This window comes from Hoplias malabaricus, chromosome 4, assembly GCF_029633855.1.
Source record: "Hoplias malabaricus isolate fHopMal1 chromosome 4, fHopMal1.hap1, whole genome shotgun sequence".
In the NCBI taxonomy this organism is placed as follows: domain Eukaryota; kingdom Metazoa; phylum Chordata; class Actinopteri; order Characiformes; family Erythrinidae; genus Hoplias; species Hoplias malabaricus.
In genome coordinates, this window is record NC_089803.1 from 31,972,188 (window position 1) to 31,989,195 (window position 17,008).

Consider the following 17,008-nt stretch of genomic DNA (forward strand, 5'->3'; position numbering starts at 1 on the left):
ATTTGGTGGAACGTCGTATTCTGAACATTACGGTAATAGCGTGCAGAGGAACTTTCTAAATAAAAGCCAAAAGTCAATGACAGGAAAAGTATGTAATAAATAAATAATTTTCTAAACAAATAATAAATGGATAAACAACAAATATTTGCTATTTTGTGGAAATGATGAAGATTTTAGGACATGACTCTCAAGTCACTCTGATGTGCCATTTTTTTTTATTTAAAAAAAGGCCCTTTGTGTAGTCCTATGTCTGTAAATTTATTTCCAAATTTAAATAATTATTAAAAGGAAACCTTTAGTTTGCACAGAACAATTTCACTTCATAATCATAGTACCACACCTGATTATGTCACTCACTTAATATGAAGTCATTCTGATGTGTCATTTCAAAATAAAGGCCCTTTGAATTGTCCCATTTCTGTCAATTTATTTCCAAATTTAAATAATTCTTAAAAGGAAACCTTTAGTTTGCACAGAACAATTTCACTTCATAATCATAGTACCACACCTGATTATGTCACTCACTTAATATGAAGTCATTCTGATGTGTCATTTCAAAATAAAGGCCCTTTGAATTGTCCCATTTCTGTCAATTTATTTCCAAATTTACATAATTATTAAAAGGAAACCTTTAGTTTGTACAGAACATTTTCACTTCATAATCATAGTACAACACCTGATTATGTCACCCACTGAACATCATGTCATTCTGATGTGTCATTTCAAAATAAAGGCCCTTTAAATTGTCGCATTGCTGTAAATTTAATTTCAAATTAACATAATTATTAAAAAGAAACCTTTAGTTTGCACAGACTAATTTCACTTCATAATCATAGTACCACACCTGATTATGTCACTCATTAAAAATAAAGTCATTCTGATGTGTCATTTCAAAATAAAAGCCCATTGAATTCTCCCATTTCTGTACATTTATTTCCAAATTTAAATAATTATTAAAAGGAAACCTTTAGTTTGCACAGAACAATTTCACTTCATAATCACAGTACCACACCTGATTATGTCACTCACTTAATATGAAGTAATTCTGATGTGTCATTTCAAAATAAAGGCCCTTTGAATTGTCCCATTTCTGTAAATTTAATTTCAAATTTAAATAATTATTAAAAAGAAACCTTTAGTTTGCACAGAACAATTTCACTTCATAATCATAGTACCACACCTGATTGTCACTCACTTAATATGAAGTCATTCTGATGTGTCATTTCAAAATAAAAGCCCATTGAATTGTTCCATTTCTGTACATTTATTTCCTAATTTAAATAATTATTAAAAGGAAACCTTTAGTTTGCTCAGAACATTTTCACTTCATAATCATAGTACAACACCTGATCATGTCACTCACTGAATATCAAGTCATTCTGATGTGTTATTTCAAAATAAAGGCCCTTTGAATTGTCCCATTTCTGTAAATTTAATTTCAAATTTAAATAATTATTTAAAAAAAACCTTTAGTTTGCACAGAACAATTTCACTTCATAATCATAGTACCACATCTGATTATGTCACTCACTTAATATGAAGTCATTCTGATGTGTCATTTCAAAATAAAAGCCCTTTGAATTGTCCCATTTCTGTAAATTTATTTTGAAATTTAAATAATTATTAATTAATGATTATATAATTTTATAATATAATATAAAATTTATAATAAATATAAAAAATAAAAAATGTATAATAAATATAATAATTATATAATTTTACAATATAATAATAATTATGTTCTGTGCAAACTAAAGGTTTCCTTTTAAGAATTATTTAAATTTGGAAATAAATTTACAGAAATGGGACAATTCAAAGGGCCTTTATTTTGAAATGACACATCAGAATGACTTCATATTAAGTGAGTGACATAATCAGGTGTGGTACTATGATTATGAAGTGAAATTGTTCTGTGCAAACTAAAGGTTTCCTTTTAATAATTATTTAAATTTGGAAATAAATGTACAGAAATGGGACAATTCAATGGGCTTTTATTTTGAAATGACACATCAGAATGACTTCATATTAAGTGAGTGACATAATCAGGTGTGGTACTATGATTATGAAGTGAAATTGTTCTGTGCAAACTAAAGGTTTCTTTTTAATAATTATTTAAATTTGAAATTAAATTTACAGAAATGGGACAATTCAAAGGGCCTTTATTTTGAAATGACACATCAGAATGACTTGATATTCAGTGAGTGACATAATCAGGTGTTGTACTATGATTATGAAGTGAAAATGTTCTGAGCAAACTAAAGGTTTCCTTTTAATAATTATTTAAATTAGGAAATAAATGTACAGAAATGGGACAATTCAATGGGCTTTTATTTTGAAATGACACATCAGAATGACTACATATTAAGTGAGTGACATAACCAGGTGTGGTACTATGATTATGAAGTGAAATTGTTCTGTGCAAACTAAAGGTTTCTTTTTAATAATTATTTAAATTTGAAATTAAATTTACAGAAATGGGACAATTCAAAGGGCCTTTATTTTGGAATGACTTTATATTAATTGAGTGACATAATCAGGTGTTGTACTATGATTATGAAGTGAAATTGTTCTGTGCAAACTAAAGGTTTCCTTTTAATAATTATTTACATTTGGAAATAAATTTACAGGCATAGGACTACACAAAGGGCCTTTTATTTAAATGGCACATCAGAGTGACTTGAGAGTCATGTCCTAAAATCTTCATAATTTCCACAAAATAGCAAATATTTGTTGTTTATCCATTTATTATTTGTTTAGAAAATTATTTATTATTACATACATTTCCTGTCATTGAATTTTGGCTTTTATTTAGAAATTTGTTCCTCTGCACGCTATTACCGTAATGTTCAGAATACGACGTTCCACCAAATCTAAGTGGGGGCTGGCTTGACCAAGCTTTTCCAAGTGGAGGCTGGCTTGACTCCAGTTAACTACTGGAGGGTACATGAGAGTATAGGATGTCAAAATACTTCAGTAGCATAGAAAGTAGCTTGTAGTTCCTAAATGTAGATATTCATTAAAATTATAGCTAGATTTTAGAAGGTTTGTTGGCGACTATTCTAATGACTGAAAATAGGTAGCGGGCGTTTAACTGCACACATACACTTTGAATAATCTCTAATGTTACTGAAAATTATTGAGTAATAAAATGGGACTGTCTGTAGCACCTGTAGAGATACATGAGCCAGTGCTCATTGTGCACAGTGCGAATCTTGGGATTAAAGGGTATAAAGACGCCAGAACTGGGTTGTGGAGAAGTGGACCTGTGTTCTCTGGAGTGTAGGAGCACAATTCAGTACTTTTGGAATGAGTTGAAGTGTCATTTATATGGGGTCAAAAAGATTTTGAGTTTGTAAAACGATACTCACAAATGTAACAGTAAATACACGTAAAACTAAAATCCACAAATGTATTGGAATGCGCAAATTTAAAACAACAACAATAATAATAATTTAAATTCACAAATGTGTAAATAGGGCATCAAGGTGGTGCAGCAGGTAGTGTCGCAGTCACACAGCTCCAGGGGCCTGGAGGTTGTGGGTTCGATTCCCGCTCCGGGTGACTGTCTGTGAGGAGTTGGTGTGTTCTCCCCGTGTCCGCGTGTGTTTCCTCCCACAGTCCAAAAACACTAAAAAAAAAAAGTATCCGTAGGTGTGTGTGTGAGTGAATGTGTGTGTGTGTGTCTGTGTTGCCCTGTGAAGGATTGGCTCCCCCTCCAGGGTGTATTCCCGCCTTGCGCCCAATGATTCCAGGTAGGCTCTGGACCCACCGCGACCCTGAATTGGATAAGCGGTTACAGATCATGAATGAATGAAATGTGTAAATAAAGATTTGCATTTTTAAATCAAGTGTTGTGTATGTGTGAATCAGTAGCTTCTCAAATGGCTTAAAATGTGCAAAGCAGACCTTTTTAAGGTTCCAAATGTGACAGTGGGAGTTTTTGAAAGAGGTGGAAAAATCTACACATATGCTTTCTCTGCTGTGTGTGCGAATCTCTTTTTGCAGTTGCGGATTTAAGAGCATGTTTTGACGGCCAATTTATGGACCAATAGGAAAGCTTTAGCTGGACCAATCAGATCGCGAGGTTTGTTTTAGCAATCGGAACACTGATTTGTTGCTGTCAAACATGGCAGTTTTCCACCAGATTAACTCTGGTTCTTGAACTTGGTTATGTCAGTTTCTACGGACAGTGGAGAAAAGTAACCAAGAGCCGCAGCTCTGACCAACGTGCATGGCATCGCACCTAACTGCACCAGTGTCGCAGTCACACATCTCCAGAGACTTGGAGGTTGTGGGTTCGAGTCCCACTCCAGTGACTGTCTGTGAGGAGTTTAGTGTGTTCTCCCAGTGTTCGTGTGGGTTTCCTCCGGGTGCTCCTGTTTCCTCCCACAGTCCAAAAACACACATTGGTAGGTAGATTGGTGACTCAAAAGTGCCCATAGGTGTGAGTGTGTCTGTTGCCCTATGAAGGACTGGCGCCCCCTCCAGGGTGTATTCCCACCTTGCACCTAATTATTCCAGGTGGGCTCTGGACCCACTTTGACCCTGAACTGGATAAGTGGTTACAGATAATGAATGAATGAATGAACGAAAACGTTGTAAATGACCCCGTCAATCTCCACTGGGTGATAACGCTGTATTTGAAGTTCTGAGCTCTTGGTTACGTTTCTCCGCTGTTCACCTCTGAACCCGGCCACAGACTCCCCCCACTCATGAAGTATTCCTTGTTCCCCTCTAAACATGTAGAAACACGGCGATTCACTGGACAGAACCAAGGTTCTAAGAATCAGGAACGGAACCGGTTAAAGAACCAGAGTTCATTTGGTGGAAAAGCGCTATGGTTGACAGCAACAAATCAGTGTTCCGATTGGTTAAACAAACCTTGCAATCTGATTGGTCCAGCTAAAGCTTTCTACTGGTCCATCAATTGGCCGTCAAAATCCGCAACTGCAAAAAGAGATTCGCAAACACAGCTGAGAAGGCAAATGTGTGGATTTTTCCACCTCTTTCATAAACGCCCACTGTCACATTTGGAACCTTAAAAAGATTTGCTCTTGCATATTTTAAGCCATTTGAGAAGGTACTGATTCACAAATTCATGACATTTGATTTACAAATGCAATTTTTTTTTACATATTTGTAATTTATTAATTTAAAAAATGTAAATTATTATTATTGTTGTTGTTTTAAATTTGTGCATTCCAATACATTTGTGGATTTTAGTTGGATTTAGTGGATTAGTGTATGTAGTTGCTCAAATGCAGTTACAAAGTCCGTTACATTTGTGAGTATTGTTTTACAAACAATTGCACGTATAAAAGTACACTATGGCAGCACATTTTGACACAGTAGCACAACTCAGAACACTGCACCTCACTGATGATGACTAGGGGCTCACTGCAGTAACCCTCAGAGCATTGTTCCACCATCTGGTCAACAGGTTCTCAAAAGAGGTAGAAACTTTTACTGCAGCAAAGGTGGGATAACTTTTGATCGGTACCCTTCATTTCAGAAGGCTGTCCGTAATATCCTGTGATAATTTATTTCCAGCTAACTGGCAAATGCCGGGTACTTGAAATAATCACAAATAATTTTGCTGGCCACTATTAATTTATATCATATTTTCATGTTGCCACAAATTGAATGTAAAGAGGATTTCTTTTTCAACTGTTGGGTTTAGGCCAAAAATACACATTAATTGACATGTCATGTCTTATGAAAACAAAAGCTCTAAATTCTCACTAGTGCAATTGCATGTTTAGTGTGCAGTATTAAATTATATGTGTTTGTTTAGACTGTAGCTGTTTCTATTTTATAGGAGCTCCAGACTATTAACAGTTAGAATGTAAGGCAGCTGATTTATCTGTTTGGTCACGTAAAACTTGTATTGTAGCTGCTGCATACAAAGCTCTTGCAGAGCAAGGCTTTGCAACATTTTTTCCTCTTAATGAACCTTTGAAGTTACCTTTCACCATTGATCATAGAGCATGAGAAGTGTCTGCTCAGGTCTTTGCTCCACTTACATTACTGACATTACATGTAGTGACTGTGCCATTAATACATGAGCCCTGCTGTGTTTCTCCTCTTTTAATAGCACTTACTGTTTTTAGCCTTGTGTAATCTGTTCAGTTCAGTCCAATGATAGCATAGACAGAAGCAAAAAGTTTTAATGTAAGAGTGTAAAACACCATCTTGCGTATGTGTGGGTGCCTAACTGGAATTTGTTAGTGTTTCATTAACCAGATGTTCTATGCAGAGTCAGCTTAGTTATGTCTCTTAATATCAGCATATTGCCCTTCCAGCCAGGCTGTAATACATGTTAGAAGATCCAGTTGTTTGCTTGTGAGATACATCTCTTTAGATATGCCATAAGAAATAATACCAGGAATGTCTTATGCATGATGTTCTGTCTAATTAATCCTTGTTTGCAGTGGAGACAACCCACGGGGAATTAATTAGACTCACTACTATATCTTGATTTCTCTTTCGTGTGTTTTGAACAATAATACCTAATTCATTTTGCGTTGGTGCGTTTCCTTTTGTGTTCCCCTCTGAAGGTTTCAATTACAAACTGGAGAGGGAGAATCATACGAATATTCATAAGCTCCATCATTACACTTTATCCTCTGTTGCATCTAATGGTTTGCACTTCTCTCTGAGCCAAACAACTGGAAAGTTTTTTTTATACGAGTTGTTCTGATGTGGTGGTCCCTGTATTTCTCTGTGTATTTTCACTCCAGTTTATGGTTTCAGATCAGTTAGGGTCTAGGGTTATATATTTAGGTATTTTTTTCACAGAAGGAAAAAACTGGGGTTTTCCTGAGGCTCTTTAAGGTCAACTTACTGTTTCAGAATATTTAACACTTGACATTTGAAATGATCAGGTCTGGATAATTTGTCATAGGAACTCTAATCATAGGCATTAATTGTCCTAGGTATCGGCCTCAGAGGCTGTCACACTAGTCTGATCTTTATGTTCGTTGGGACTGATTGTGTTGCGTGCCTGCAAGGCTCATCTCTGCATCTTCTGTTGCTCCAAGAATTGAAGCACAAGACTCAACAGGAGAGGCTCTCCTCCAGCTGACAGATGTTGTTTATGCAAATTGGTTAGACCAATATACAGAGAGATTGCAAAGGCCATGGGATATTCGAAAAGATCAAAGCCCTTGAGGGAATTCTCTCTTAGATGATTATCTCCTGTAGGAGGACCTTTTGTGTAACGGCGTAACTCTGTAAGCTTTATGATTAACTACACTTTTGTACATGGAAACAAAAGTCATGTCTAGATGGCCTTTTCCATTAGTCATCATTGATTAACATTTACCTGTGGGGAATTGCTGAGTGCATCCTAGCAGAACAATGAAATATTGACAAAGCAGGTAACTTGCAAGTTTTAAGCTACACTATAGAGAATCTATAGAAGTGGTAAATAGGGGTTCAGCAGTATGGATGCTGGAGACTGAAGCAGTTGTTATAAATGTGCACATTTATTAAATGCAGAAATTGGGGCTACATGTGATTAGATTTGTATTACAGAGAAGCCTGAATCTGTTCACATCTGTAGGCTTATTAATATGGTGAAATGTATGACATCCATAGTTTGAAGCAGTGTAGCTCTTATGTGCTGCATACAGCACAGTTGTATAATAAATACACAATCAAAAATGGGTCAGTTCTAAACATCTCTTGACAGTTATAGGATTTCGATGTCTTCATGCATCCTGTGTTAATTAATACTGCAGTGGGATTGGCATAAATTGTTAATGAACAGCTAGTTAGATATAATTCATCATTCATTATCTTGCATTCATTTGTGCTGTCAGAAATGTAGTGTTAATCACATTTTGTCACATTATGATCAACTGAAGAGTGAATAAAGGAAGACTTCCTTAGGGTCAGGAAGGGGTAAAGCTGCTTTGCTAGATTGGAATTCAGCACAAGGCTCAAGGCTCACATATCTCCTCAGAGTTTTTGTGTCAAGGGGGTGGGATTGCACAAATGAATGAGCACACCCATATAAAGTGCCTCATTCTGAATTAGTCATCCACATGAAAAGAGTCATGGCGGTCTGTATTTGAAGAGATTGACAGGGCTCACACTTAATCTCTTCTGAAAGGTTTGAGCATGTGACTTGTAGAAGCAGAAGAAGACTGCTTCTCTTTTACCACATTGTCATGGAGATGTACACCAATAGAAATGGAAGGGCTCAGTAGTAGAAACAGATTCAGCCTGCTCCTTTGTCAGAGTGTTTCTTTACTGTGAAACATATGGCAGCTTATAAAGATGCTTCTTGTTGAGTATGTGCTGTACTTACTGTGTATTTCTTTGCATTCTTTTGTATGAGTACCTGACATTTTATTTGTCCATAAGCTCATGAGTGAGGCAGATGTCTGTGGATGGTTTCTGTAGACTGACATGCTTTCTTTATCATTGCAGGTATTAGCAGTTAGGCATGCCTGTTCATGTAGTGAAAGATGGGAATGACCTGGACGCTAAGGTCCCTCCACACCTACAGCGGGTTGCTTTACCAAACATCAAGCTCTCTTCTGACTGCATACACAGGAGTGTTAAGGTTGGCACCCCTCACCACCTTCTGCATGCCTGCTACATTTCAGTGATGTCATATGTCTAAAACAATTTTTTTTGAGTGCCTGAATGTATTCATTTTGGAGCTTGGAGCTCTCTCCGAACTGTGAAAGTCCTCTGCCCAAATCTGAATCATTGGATGAAATGAGTCATTCTGATTTCGTGCTGTGTCTTACGGAGAGTGCAGACACTTCTGAATTGTCCCACCTCTTCATCTGAGTCTCCCCAGTCACATCGCTGAACCTAAATTTATGTGAGAGCATAGAGACGATGTTAAAACGTATCAAAATAAACACAGCAAGCATGAAGAAATAAGTGTTCTGATTAAATATGGAGAAGAATATGGACTGAGCGAAAATGACCAGATAGAACTGTGTAAACTTGTAGAAAAGGGTTTCAATATGCCTCATTTAATATTTATTCGTTTTTGAAAAACGTTGAAAACAAAATGGTTAATGATACATAGGCCAGTTGACATGGTGCGAAATAACATACAACTTTTAATTAGTGCTGGGCGATAAAACAATATTGATATGTTTCGCGATTAATTTTCGCTCAATAATGATGATAAGTGTTAGGTTATAGAGCTCAATAAAACTTAATTTCCACTCACGGTTAGAACAGCCAGCTGCATGCTATCTGGCCCATATACTTCTGCTATTATGGTCAATGAACAGCCGACCGCATGAATGCGAGAAGGTAAACAAGACTATAATAGGTTTAATTCAAGTGTAAGTGCTATATATTAAATATGTTAAAGTTTCTTGACTCTGTGTTTTGGGGTGTATTTTGTTTGGTATGGTGACCCCCTGTCAGAACACAAGCGCAGAAACTTTCCCTCGTGCGGAGGGAGAGTCCGGTGGGTTTTTCTTCACTCAAAGTGTATTTTCCTCCCTGGAACTGTTTTCTGATTTGTGAGAGCACTGTTAGTTGCCTGATGTGATTTTCCTCACGCGAAATTATTTTCTCTGCTTGCAAATTTTTAAATGGCTCCGATGCCATAGATCAGGCTGCTACTCTTCAATAAAAACTCCCAAATGCGGAATTTTTCCACCTAGGTATGCTCCGGACCCACCGGGTCCCTGAACTGGATGAGCGATTAAAGGCAGGGAATGAATGAACGTGCGAAACAGATAACATTCTAGCTTTCCCACTGTTACAAGCACTGTTCAAGCCTCCTAATGGGTTAAGTGCAATATGATTATTGTTCAGCACTTGGGAGTGTTCATTCATTCATTTATTTATTTATTATTTTAAACTCTTCTTTTTACTATTTCTGCTTCTTTAAACACTTGAGGTGGTTATCACTTTTATGTGGTAAGGAAATGTTATTGTTCCAGTGAAATCTTTCCTTGTAAATTTGAGTAATGTGTATACTATATGTGCATATATATGTTGTATAGTAATTAACATTTGGTGTATTCAGTCTGTATTTTTAGAAGGATGTCCTTTGTCACAGTGTGTCAAAATGTTAATTTTGCGATAAATATTGAGATTGATCAATATAGAAAACCTTATCGTGAAAACCGTATCGATATTTTTGCCCATATCGCCCAGCTCTACTCCTAATACACTTTGAATAAATTGAATACACAATATTTTCTTTATTAAAATAAGAAAATAGTATAAAATACATTTTCCACATGGGTTTTAGGACATTATATACAATATACCTATTTGATTAAGCATGGGTGTTGTTAAGTTAGCGGTACTGCTATAATGTAGGAATTGATCAAGCTCCCATCTTGTCCAGAACTGGAAAAAAAAAATTATGCATTCTTCCACTGTTAGAAGACTAAAAATGCAACTGTTAAAGTGGAAAAAAAATAGTCCAAAAAAGTGCCATATAGCAGAGCTTGTATGGACTGGTAAATCTGTAATTTGAGAAACAAATAATAATAATAATAATTTAAACATTTAAGACCAAAATTCAGAGATGTGGGGAGAAAACTGACATGTTTTTGAAGGGGTTAAAGCAAGTGTCATTAAAAAAAGAGAAAGTTCAATAAATGCAAAGGGTAAATAAACCAGTATGTTTTCAGCTGATTTTCTGACACTGAAAATTAACTACTTGATTGTCAATTTGATAATTAAATATGTGGTGATTTGATAATTAAGGGCTTTTGCATGATGTGTGTGAAACAACAGCACATCTGTTTGTCTTCACTCTGCTGATTATTTGTTGTTTTTCATAGGGTAAAGTAGTTCACAAGGGCCCTGTAGTATCTTGCAGAGTGAGAGACTACATGCTGAAGGCTGTAATCCAAGGTGAGGCTCTGATTAAACTGCTCAACTTTGCTTAAAAAACTAGGGCTGCTTATACACACCACTGTGATAGGGACAGGTTATTGGAGGCTCTGGCCTTGATTCCCAGACTGTAGATGAGAAGAGGAGGTTTATATTTAGGTACACAGGGAGAATATAGGCTTAGATTCAGACATTACAAATATGAGAAACAGTGGTCTATGTGGAGGAACTCCTCAATCTTCAGGGACACAGCGGTTGTTTATGAGAAAAATGATAATCAAAAAATCAATCAAATCAACATTGTATGCTTTTCATGCATGTTTCTAGCATTAATACCATGAACCCAGTATATACTCTTTTGCTGCAGTAGATTATAGAGGATTTCAATTAAAGGCTGGTTTTGACTGAAATGTTTATTGTCCATGTATAAAGTTTGTATGTGGTATTGGAGTAAACATAAGCACAGTGAATATGTCTGTACCTTTAGTAGCAAGAATGTGGGAGTGTGCAATAAATGAATGTAAACACGGAATAATTAAAACTGTCTTTAAAAAAGGATATTTAATGATAATAGATTTTCATTAGTCTTCATTAGTCATTAGTCTGTTATTTCTGTTTCTCCACTTTTTGTTTCTCAGAGGAAGACCCCCAACAGAGTTCCACATCACAGCATGCTTCAATCAATGTCATTATTTTTGGCAGACTGGCCAAGGACTTCTCACACTCTGTCAATCAAGGGGTAGGCCTGTGCTTTAACACATTAAAGTATTTCTTCAAGAATTTCATGGAGATATCAGTGTAATCCCTGCTGAGATGAACTATGCCCTTCACTTGGTTAAAGGTTTACATTAATAAAAACTGTGCTACAGTAACTCTAGATATGAATTATCCTTAATAGTTTTACAGTGTGATGTCCCTATTTCTAAGCATGAGAAATCTTTTTCAGTATAAATTAAAAAACATTGTGAAAGTTGAATATTTATTAGAAATGTGTATGTGAAATTTAATTGTTTTGAATAGCGCATCGTGCTTGTGCTAAATGCTGCTGTAACCAAAAAGTCAGAATGCTTTCAAATGCCTTTCTGAAGTAACCCCATTTGTATGAATATGGTGTGAAAAGCACAGCAGTTGCGTAACATGGATTTTGCTGCATTGGAATCAGAAACATAACACAATCACCATAGTTTGGATTGCCTCTTGCTGACAGGCGATGGCTGTCTGACACAAAAAAATTAAAAATCCTCCCTGACAGACATGACTTTAATCTGAGCCTTGGTGCTTTGATTTCTTCAGTGGTGCTTAGAACAGTCCCTTTCTCTTCTCAGGATCCTGTCCTCATCTTGCCACCCCGCTAAAGCCCCCACAACTGGCTTTTCTCTCGTTTTGTTCATTGCCCCTAGAGCCCTTCTTTCATTATCAGCCATCCTGTATAGCTTATCCTCAGTGTTATTGTTACTGTTATGCTGAGGGTGACTCTCCTTGTTCATGTGGTTACAGCGATTCTTTTGTAACCTGAGCTGATGCTAAGCACTGTATGTGATTACAGTGGAAACGATTGTGATACTTAGCAGCTGGTGTAAGAGCAGCATGCTTCACATTGCTTTCGTGAGCAAGGAATCAACAGTACACTAGTACCGGTGGTGCACTGTTGATTTTGCCAATCCCATTTGAATATATATGCAACACTAGTACAGTACTGGGCACACATTTTAGGCAGGTGTGAAACACAAATGCGGCAAGTAAGAATGCTTGTTAATAGTTTTTGTCGGTTAACAAAATGCAAATTGAATGATCAAAAGAGAAATATAAATCAAATCAGTATTTGGTGTGATTGCCATTTTCCTTCAAAACAGCATCAGTATTTTTAGGTACACTTGCTTACAGTTCTTAAAGGAACTATGCAAGCAAGTTGTTCCAAACATCTTAGAGATTTGTCCACAGATCTTTTGTGGATGTAGGCTTACTCAGATTCTTCAGTCTCTTAATATAATCATAGACAGATTCATTGATGTTGAGATTAGAGCACTGGGGGCGGAACTGATTGCAGTTTCTTTGCATAATCAAGATTATTTTCTGCTGTTATTATTAGTAGTATGTGTATTATTAATAACACCACAAAAGTAGAAGGGTGACATGGTGTCACTCACACATTTCTAGGGTCCTGGGCCCATAAGTTCAAACTGTGGCTCGGATCAATATCTATGAGGAATTTTATGTTTTTTGTTTTTTGTTCCTCTCTCTCTCTGTGTCAGCGTTCAACAATGGGATTCAAATGATTTCACTAAATTTACAGTCACTGTAAAAATCATGGGCGGCACGGTGGTGCAGTAGGTAGTGTCGCAGTCACACAGCTCCAGGGGCCTGGAGGTTGTGGGCTCGATTCCCGCTCCGGGTGACTGTCTGTGAGGAGTTGGTGTGTTCTCCCCCCGTGTCCGCGTGGGTTTCCTCTGGGTGCTCCGGTTTCCTCCCACAGTCCAAAAACTGGTAGGTGGATTGGCAACTCAAAAGTGTCCGTAAGTGTGAGTGAATGTGTGTGTGTCTGTGTTGCCCTGTGAAGGACTGGCGCCCCCTCCAGGGTATGTTCCTGCCTTGCGCCCAATGATTCCAGGTAGGCTTTGGACCCACTGCGACCCTGAACTGGATAAGCGGTTACAGATAATGAATGAATGGATGTAAAAATCATATAGTGAGAGGCACAAGTTGGGGGGGGGGGGGGGGGGGGGTTAGTTAGCAGTGACAGAGGCCCCTTTGTCCGTATTACATATCAGTGGAACAGCACAATGATTTTAAAGATGTAATTCAAATGATACAAAAATGAATGCTACCAATACTACATAGTGTTCCTTTAATGGCTGCAAAAAGTGGATTAAAAGAAACACTTAAATAATTAATCTCACCTGTTTATCTGGCAAATCATCAGCTATAAGGAAAGTCTAGTCATAAGATACTGTTTTTTTTTTCTGTATTTTTAACCTAAGCCTTCAGATTACTCATTTATTTTCACAAGGAAACACCATTATGCATTGGGCTACTATTTATGTTGGTTCACTGAGCTTACCTCAGTCATGTCAGCTTAAGATCAGTTTACTAACATTGTACTCTTTTCTTACTCCTCTTACTGCTCTAGGACATTGTCTTATTGGCTGGCTTCACCATCAGTAATTCACCCACTGAACAGACTGACAGACTGCATCCCTGTCACTTGGAGATTGGTGGTCCTAATGCCTGTGTTTATGTAAGTATATAACTGTAGATAATGGAAGTGTTTTTAAGCTATAAAGATTTTTTTTATATAAAGATATTTTTTTAAAACTAAAACGTCTCTTGCATTGTATACTCTCAGAATAAATGTACGGTAGAGGAACATTATTTGTCACTAAAGGTACAAATTGTGTAAATATACCTTTAAAGGTAGAGCAGTGGTTTAAAAGTCTGGTTGTGTTCCCGAAAGGTACATTACATTCTCACCCTATCCATAAGGAGAGGGTGAAATTTTGTAATCTTTAATTATAGAACTGTATAATATAAAATAACAATCAAAATCCTGGAGGTGACATCGTTGAAATGTTAGGAAAATCAACACAATTTTAAAATCTACAGTTATAATAGTATATGGTACAATTACGTTCCCTAATTAAAGGTTTGAATATGTACATTTGAACAGTGTATTGTATTAGTATAATATTGCATCTAATATCTGCTATGACTTATTATATTTTATCTGACCTATTTGTCATAGGTGTGTTCTTCTGCTGTTTCTTCCTCCAGTGGACATTCTGCCATCACATCTGAGGTACTGTTGTTGACTGTTTAAATTTATGCCTCAGTGCAAGCTGTCATAAGCCCTTGTTGAAACTTTAGACTATGTCAATCTTTGATTGCAGTATAAGAAGCAATTTCACTCTGAGAGAGTAGAGCAACATGAAAACGTTTGAGTGCTTTGCTTTAAACCAGATCTATTTGATCATAACAGACACAGGACCACAATATAGGATAGAGCAATGGTCACCAACTTTTTACATATAAATTCACATTTTGAAATCTGAACTAATGAAGGCTACCAATGTAAATGCCAGACTTAGGCTGCTTAAAATAACAAATCTGTACATTTACTTGCTTCTTTAATGTACAGCTGAGTGTTGGCTGTGTTGGTGCTCGTGTCTGAGGCTGACCACTGTCTGTAATTGCTTTGTAAAAATAAATTCTGACAAGTTTTACTACCTAGTGATAGCTATCATACAGCAACTCTGCACATGCTCACAATTTTAAATGTTTTCATTGTAAATATGTTTTCCTCTGGTGCATATATAATTTTAGCTTTTAGCTATAATTTGTTATTTGCTTCACTGTTCCAAAACTGTATACTGAAACAAATGTGGAAAAAAATGTAAAACAATTTATCATTTTAATTACCTTATCTTTCCCCTCATTTAAGGATTTAGGCTGTGCATATCTCCTGCTTTTACTTCTGTTGGGAGCACTTCTTTTATTCTATTGCAATATCTTACCCACTGTTTTATTTAGGTGGTTGTACTTTTAAAATGTACACTATAGTAGCACATTTTGGCAAGGCAGCATAGCTCCGCAGAACACCGGGGTATATTCTTGCTGTGTTGTAATTTGCAATCCGCATAAAATATTTGTATAATATCTCTTGTTTTGAATGCGAAACTGTCAGTGCTGCCGCGGTGTTGGCTCTGACAAGGCAGAGACAGAGCAGCAGCAGCGGTCAGGGACGTGAATTCACAGACACAAACCCAGTGGATTTATACATCCCTGTTTAACTAACAAGTAAACCACTGTGGACGAATAGTGAATGACGCCATAACTTAAATGTGAAAACTGAAGCTGCCAAGATTCATCGCGATCGACTTGTATGTTATTGGAGATTTGCCTGTTGATCAACTGTTTGGCGATCACTGGGATAGAGGCACAGGAAGATATTTGTGTTATTGGGTTTAAAGACTGATAGCTGCGGAAAACTGAGAAGTGTAGCATGGCCGTGATTATTGTATTTTATTATTGACTACTCATCATTTATCATAGTTAAATGAAAAGGGTTTTTTCTTGTTTTTTTATATATATTTTTTATTTATTTATTTATTTATTTTAGTTACTAGAATCAAGATAGTTGATATTTAGTCTCGGCTGTGGACATTGTTCATGGTGTTTATCCTCTCCGGTATATTCATTTTATTGCTCTGTTGGAAAACAAACCTGTATTTATCAAGCTAAAGGCTAGATAGTGACTACCCGCAGGAAGTGATCTGTGAACAAAATGAGCCAGAGTAAGATGTTGGAATTGCTGTACTGAAATTGATTCAGGACATCGAGTTATTAATCAAAAGTTTTGTTTGAAGCAATTAGAAGCAAGTAAATGAGATAATTATTTTGCCTATGGGCAAACTACTTTGTTTCATCTTTCACTTAACAAACACATATAACAAATAAGCAGTTAAATTTGCTTTTAATCTAAGCTTTAGAGAGCACCGGAAATTAGTTGTCTAACTCTGGCAATAACCAGAGAAGTTTATTTGAAGTATCCAAAGTAACAATCCCCATGTCCAGAAAAGTAGGGATGTTGTGTAAAAAGCAGTTAAAACAAGAAACTGTGATTTGTTAATACTCTTGGAGCTTTATTTAACTGACAGTAGCACATAGAAATACATCCAGTATCTTCACTGAACAACTTGATTGTATTAATTTATTCGTTCCTTAATTTTCTGTAACTACTTTATCCTGGAACCGTTTGATGCATTATCACCAACATAAATGGGTAAAAATGGTCAAGAATAGAAATGTTCGTTCCTAGCTGGAACAAAAGAAAAGGTGGTTCGTCAACACAAACTTTGACAGTGTCCATGGGAGTGTTAAATTAAAGAAACTCCAGAAAGAGCACAGAGCCAGTGCGTTATATTGTTCTCGATGGTATTCTGGGAAAAAGACCAACGAACCAGGTGGGTCTATGGACCTTGTAGTTTTGAAATGGGGGAAAAAACAAATACGGGAAATCACCCATATTCAATTTGTAATTTGGAAAGGAGATTGCAAAGAAATAAAAAAGAGGAAAGTGCTGCATTGGTGTTTATTTATAGGCTGAGGTCATCATGACTCAATGTGCTTTGGCTACATATTTTCATCTGTTCTCACTGTTCACAAGCAACCAGAGGCATGG

General features: G+C 36.5%; 1 protein-coding gene across 1 annotated transcript in view; it reads left to right on the top strand.

Moving 5' to 3' along the window:
- The window catches only part of pot1 (protection of telomeres 1 homolog), a 43,668-nt gene that overhangs the window by 694 nt on the left and 25,966 nt on the right, over positions 1–17,008 (top strand). Inside the window, exons 2-6 of the mRNA XM_066669023.1 lie at positions 8,437–8,572; positions 10,782–10,854; positions 11,472–11,572; positions 13,961–14,068; positions 14,573–14,626. Coding sequence (XP_066525120.1) covers positions 8,453–8,572; positions 10,782–10,854; positions 11,472–11,572; positions 13,961–14,068; positions 14,573–14,626 — 456 coding nt within the window. The 5' untranslated portion in view covers positions 8,437–8,452. The remainder of the gene's footprint in view (positions 1–8,436; positions 8,573–10,781; positions 10,855–11,471; positions 11,573–13,960; positions 14,069–14,572; positions 14,627–17,008) is intronic.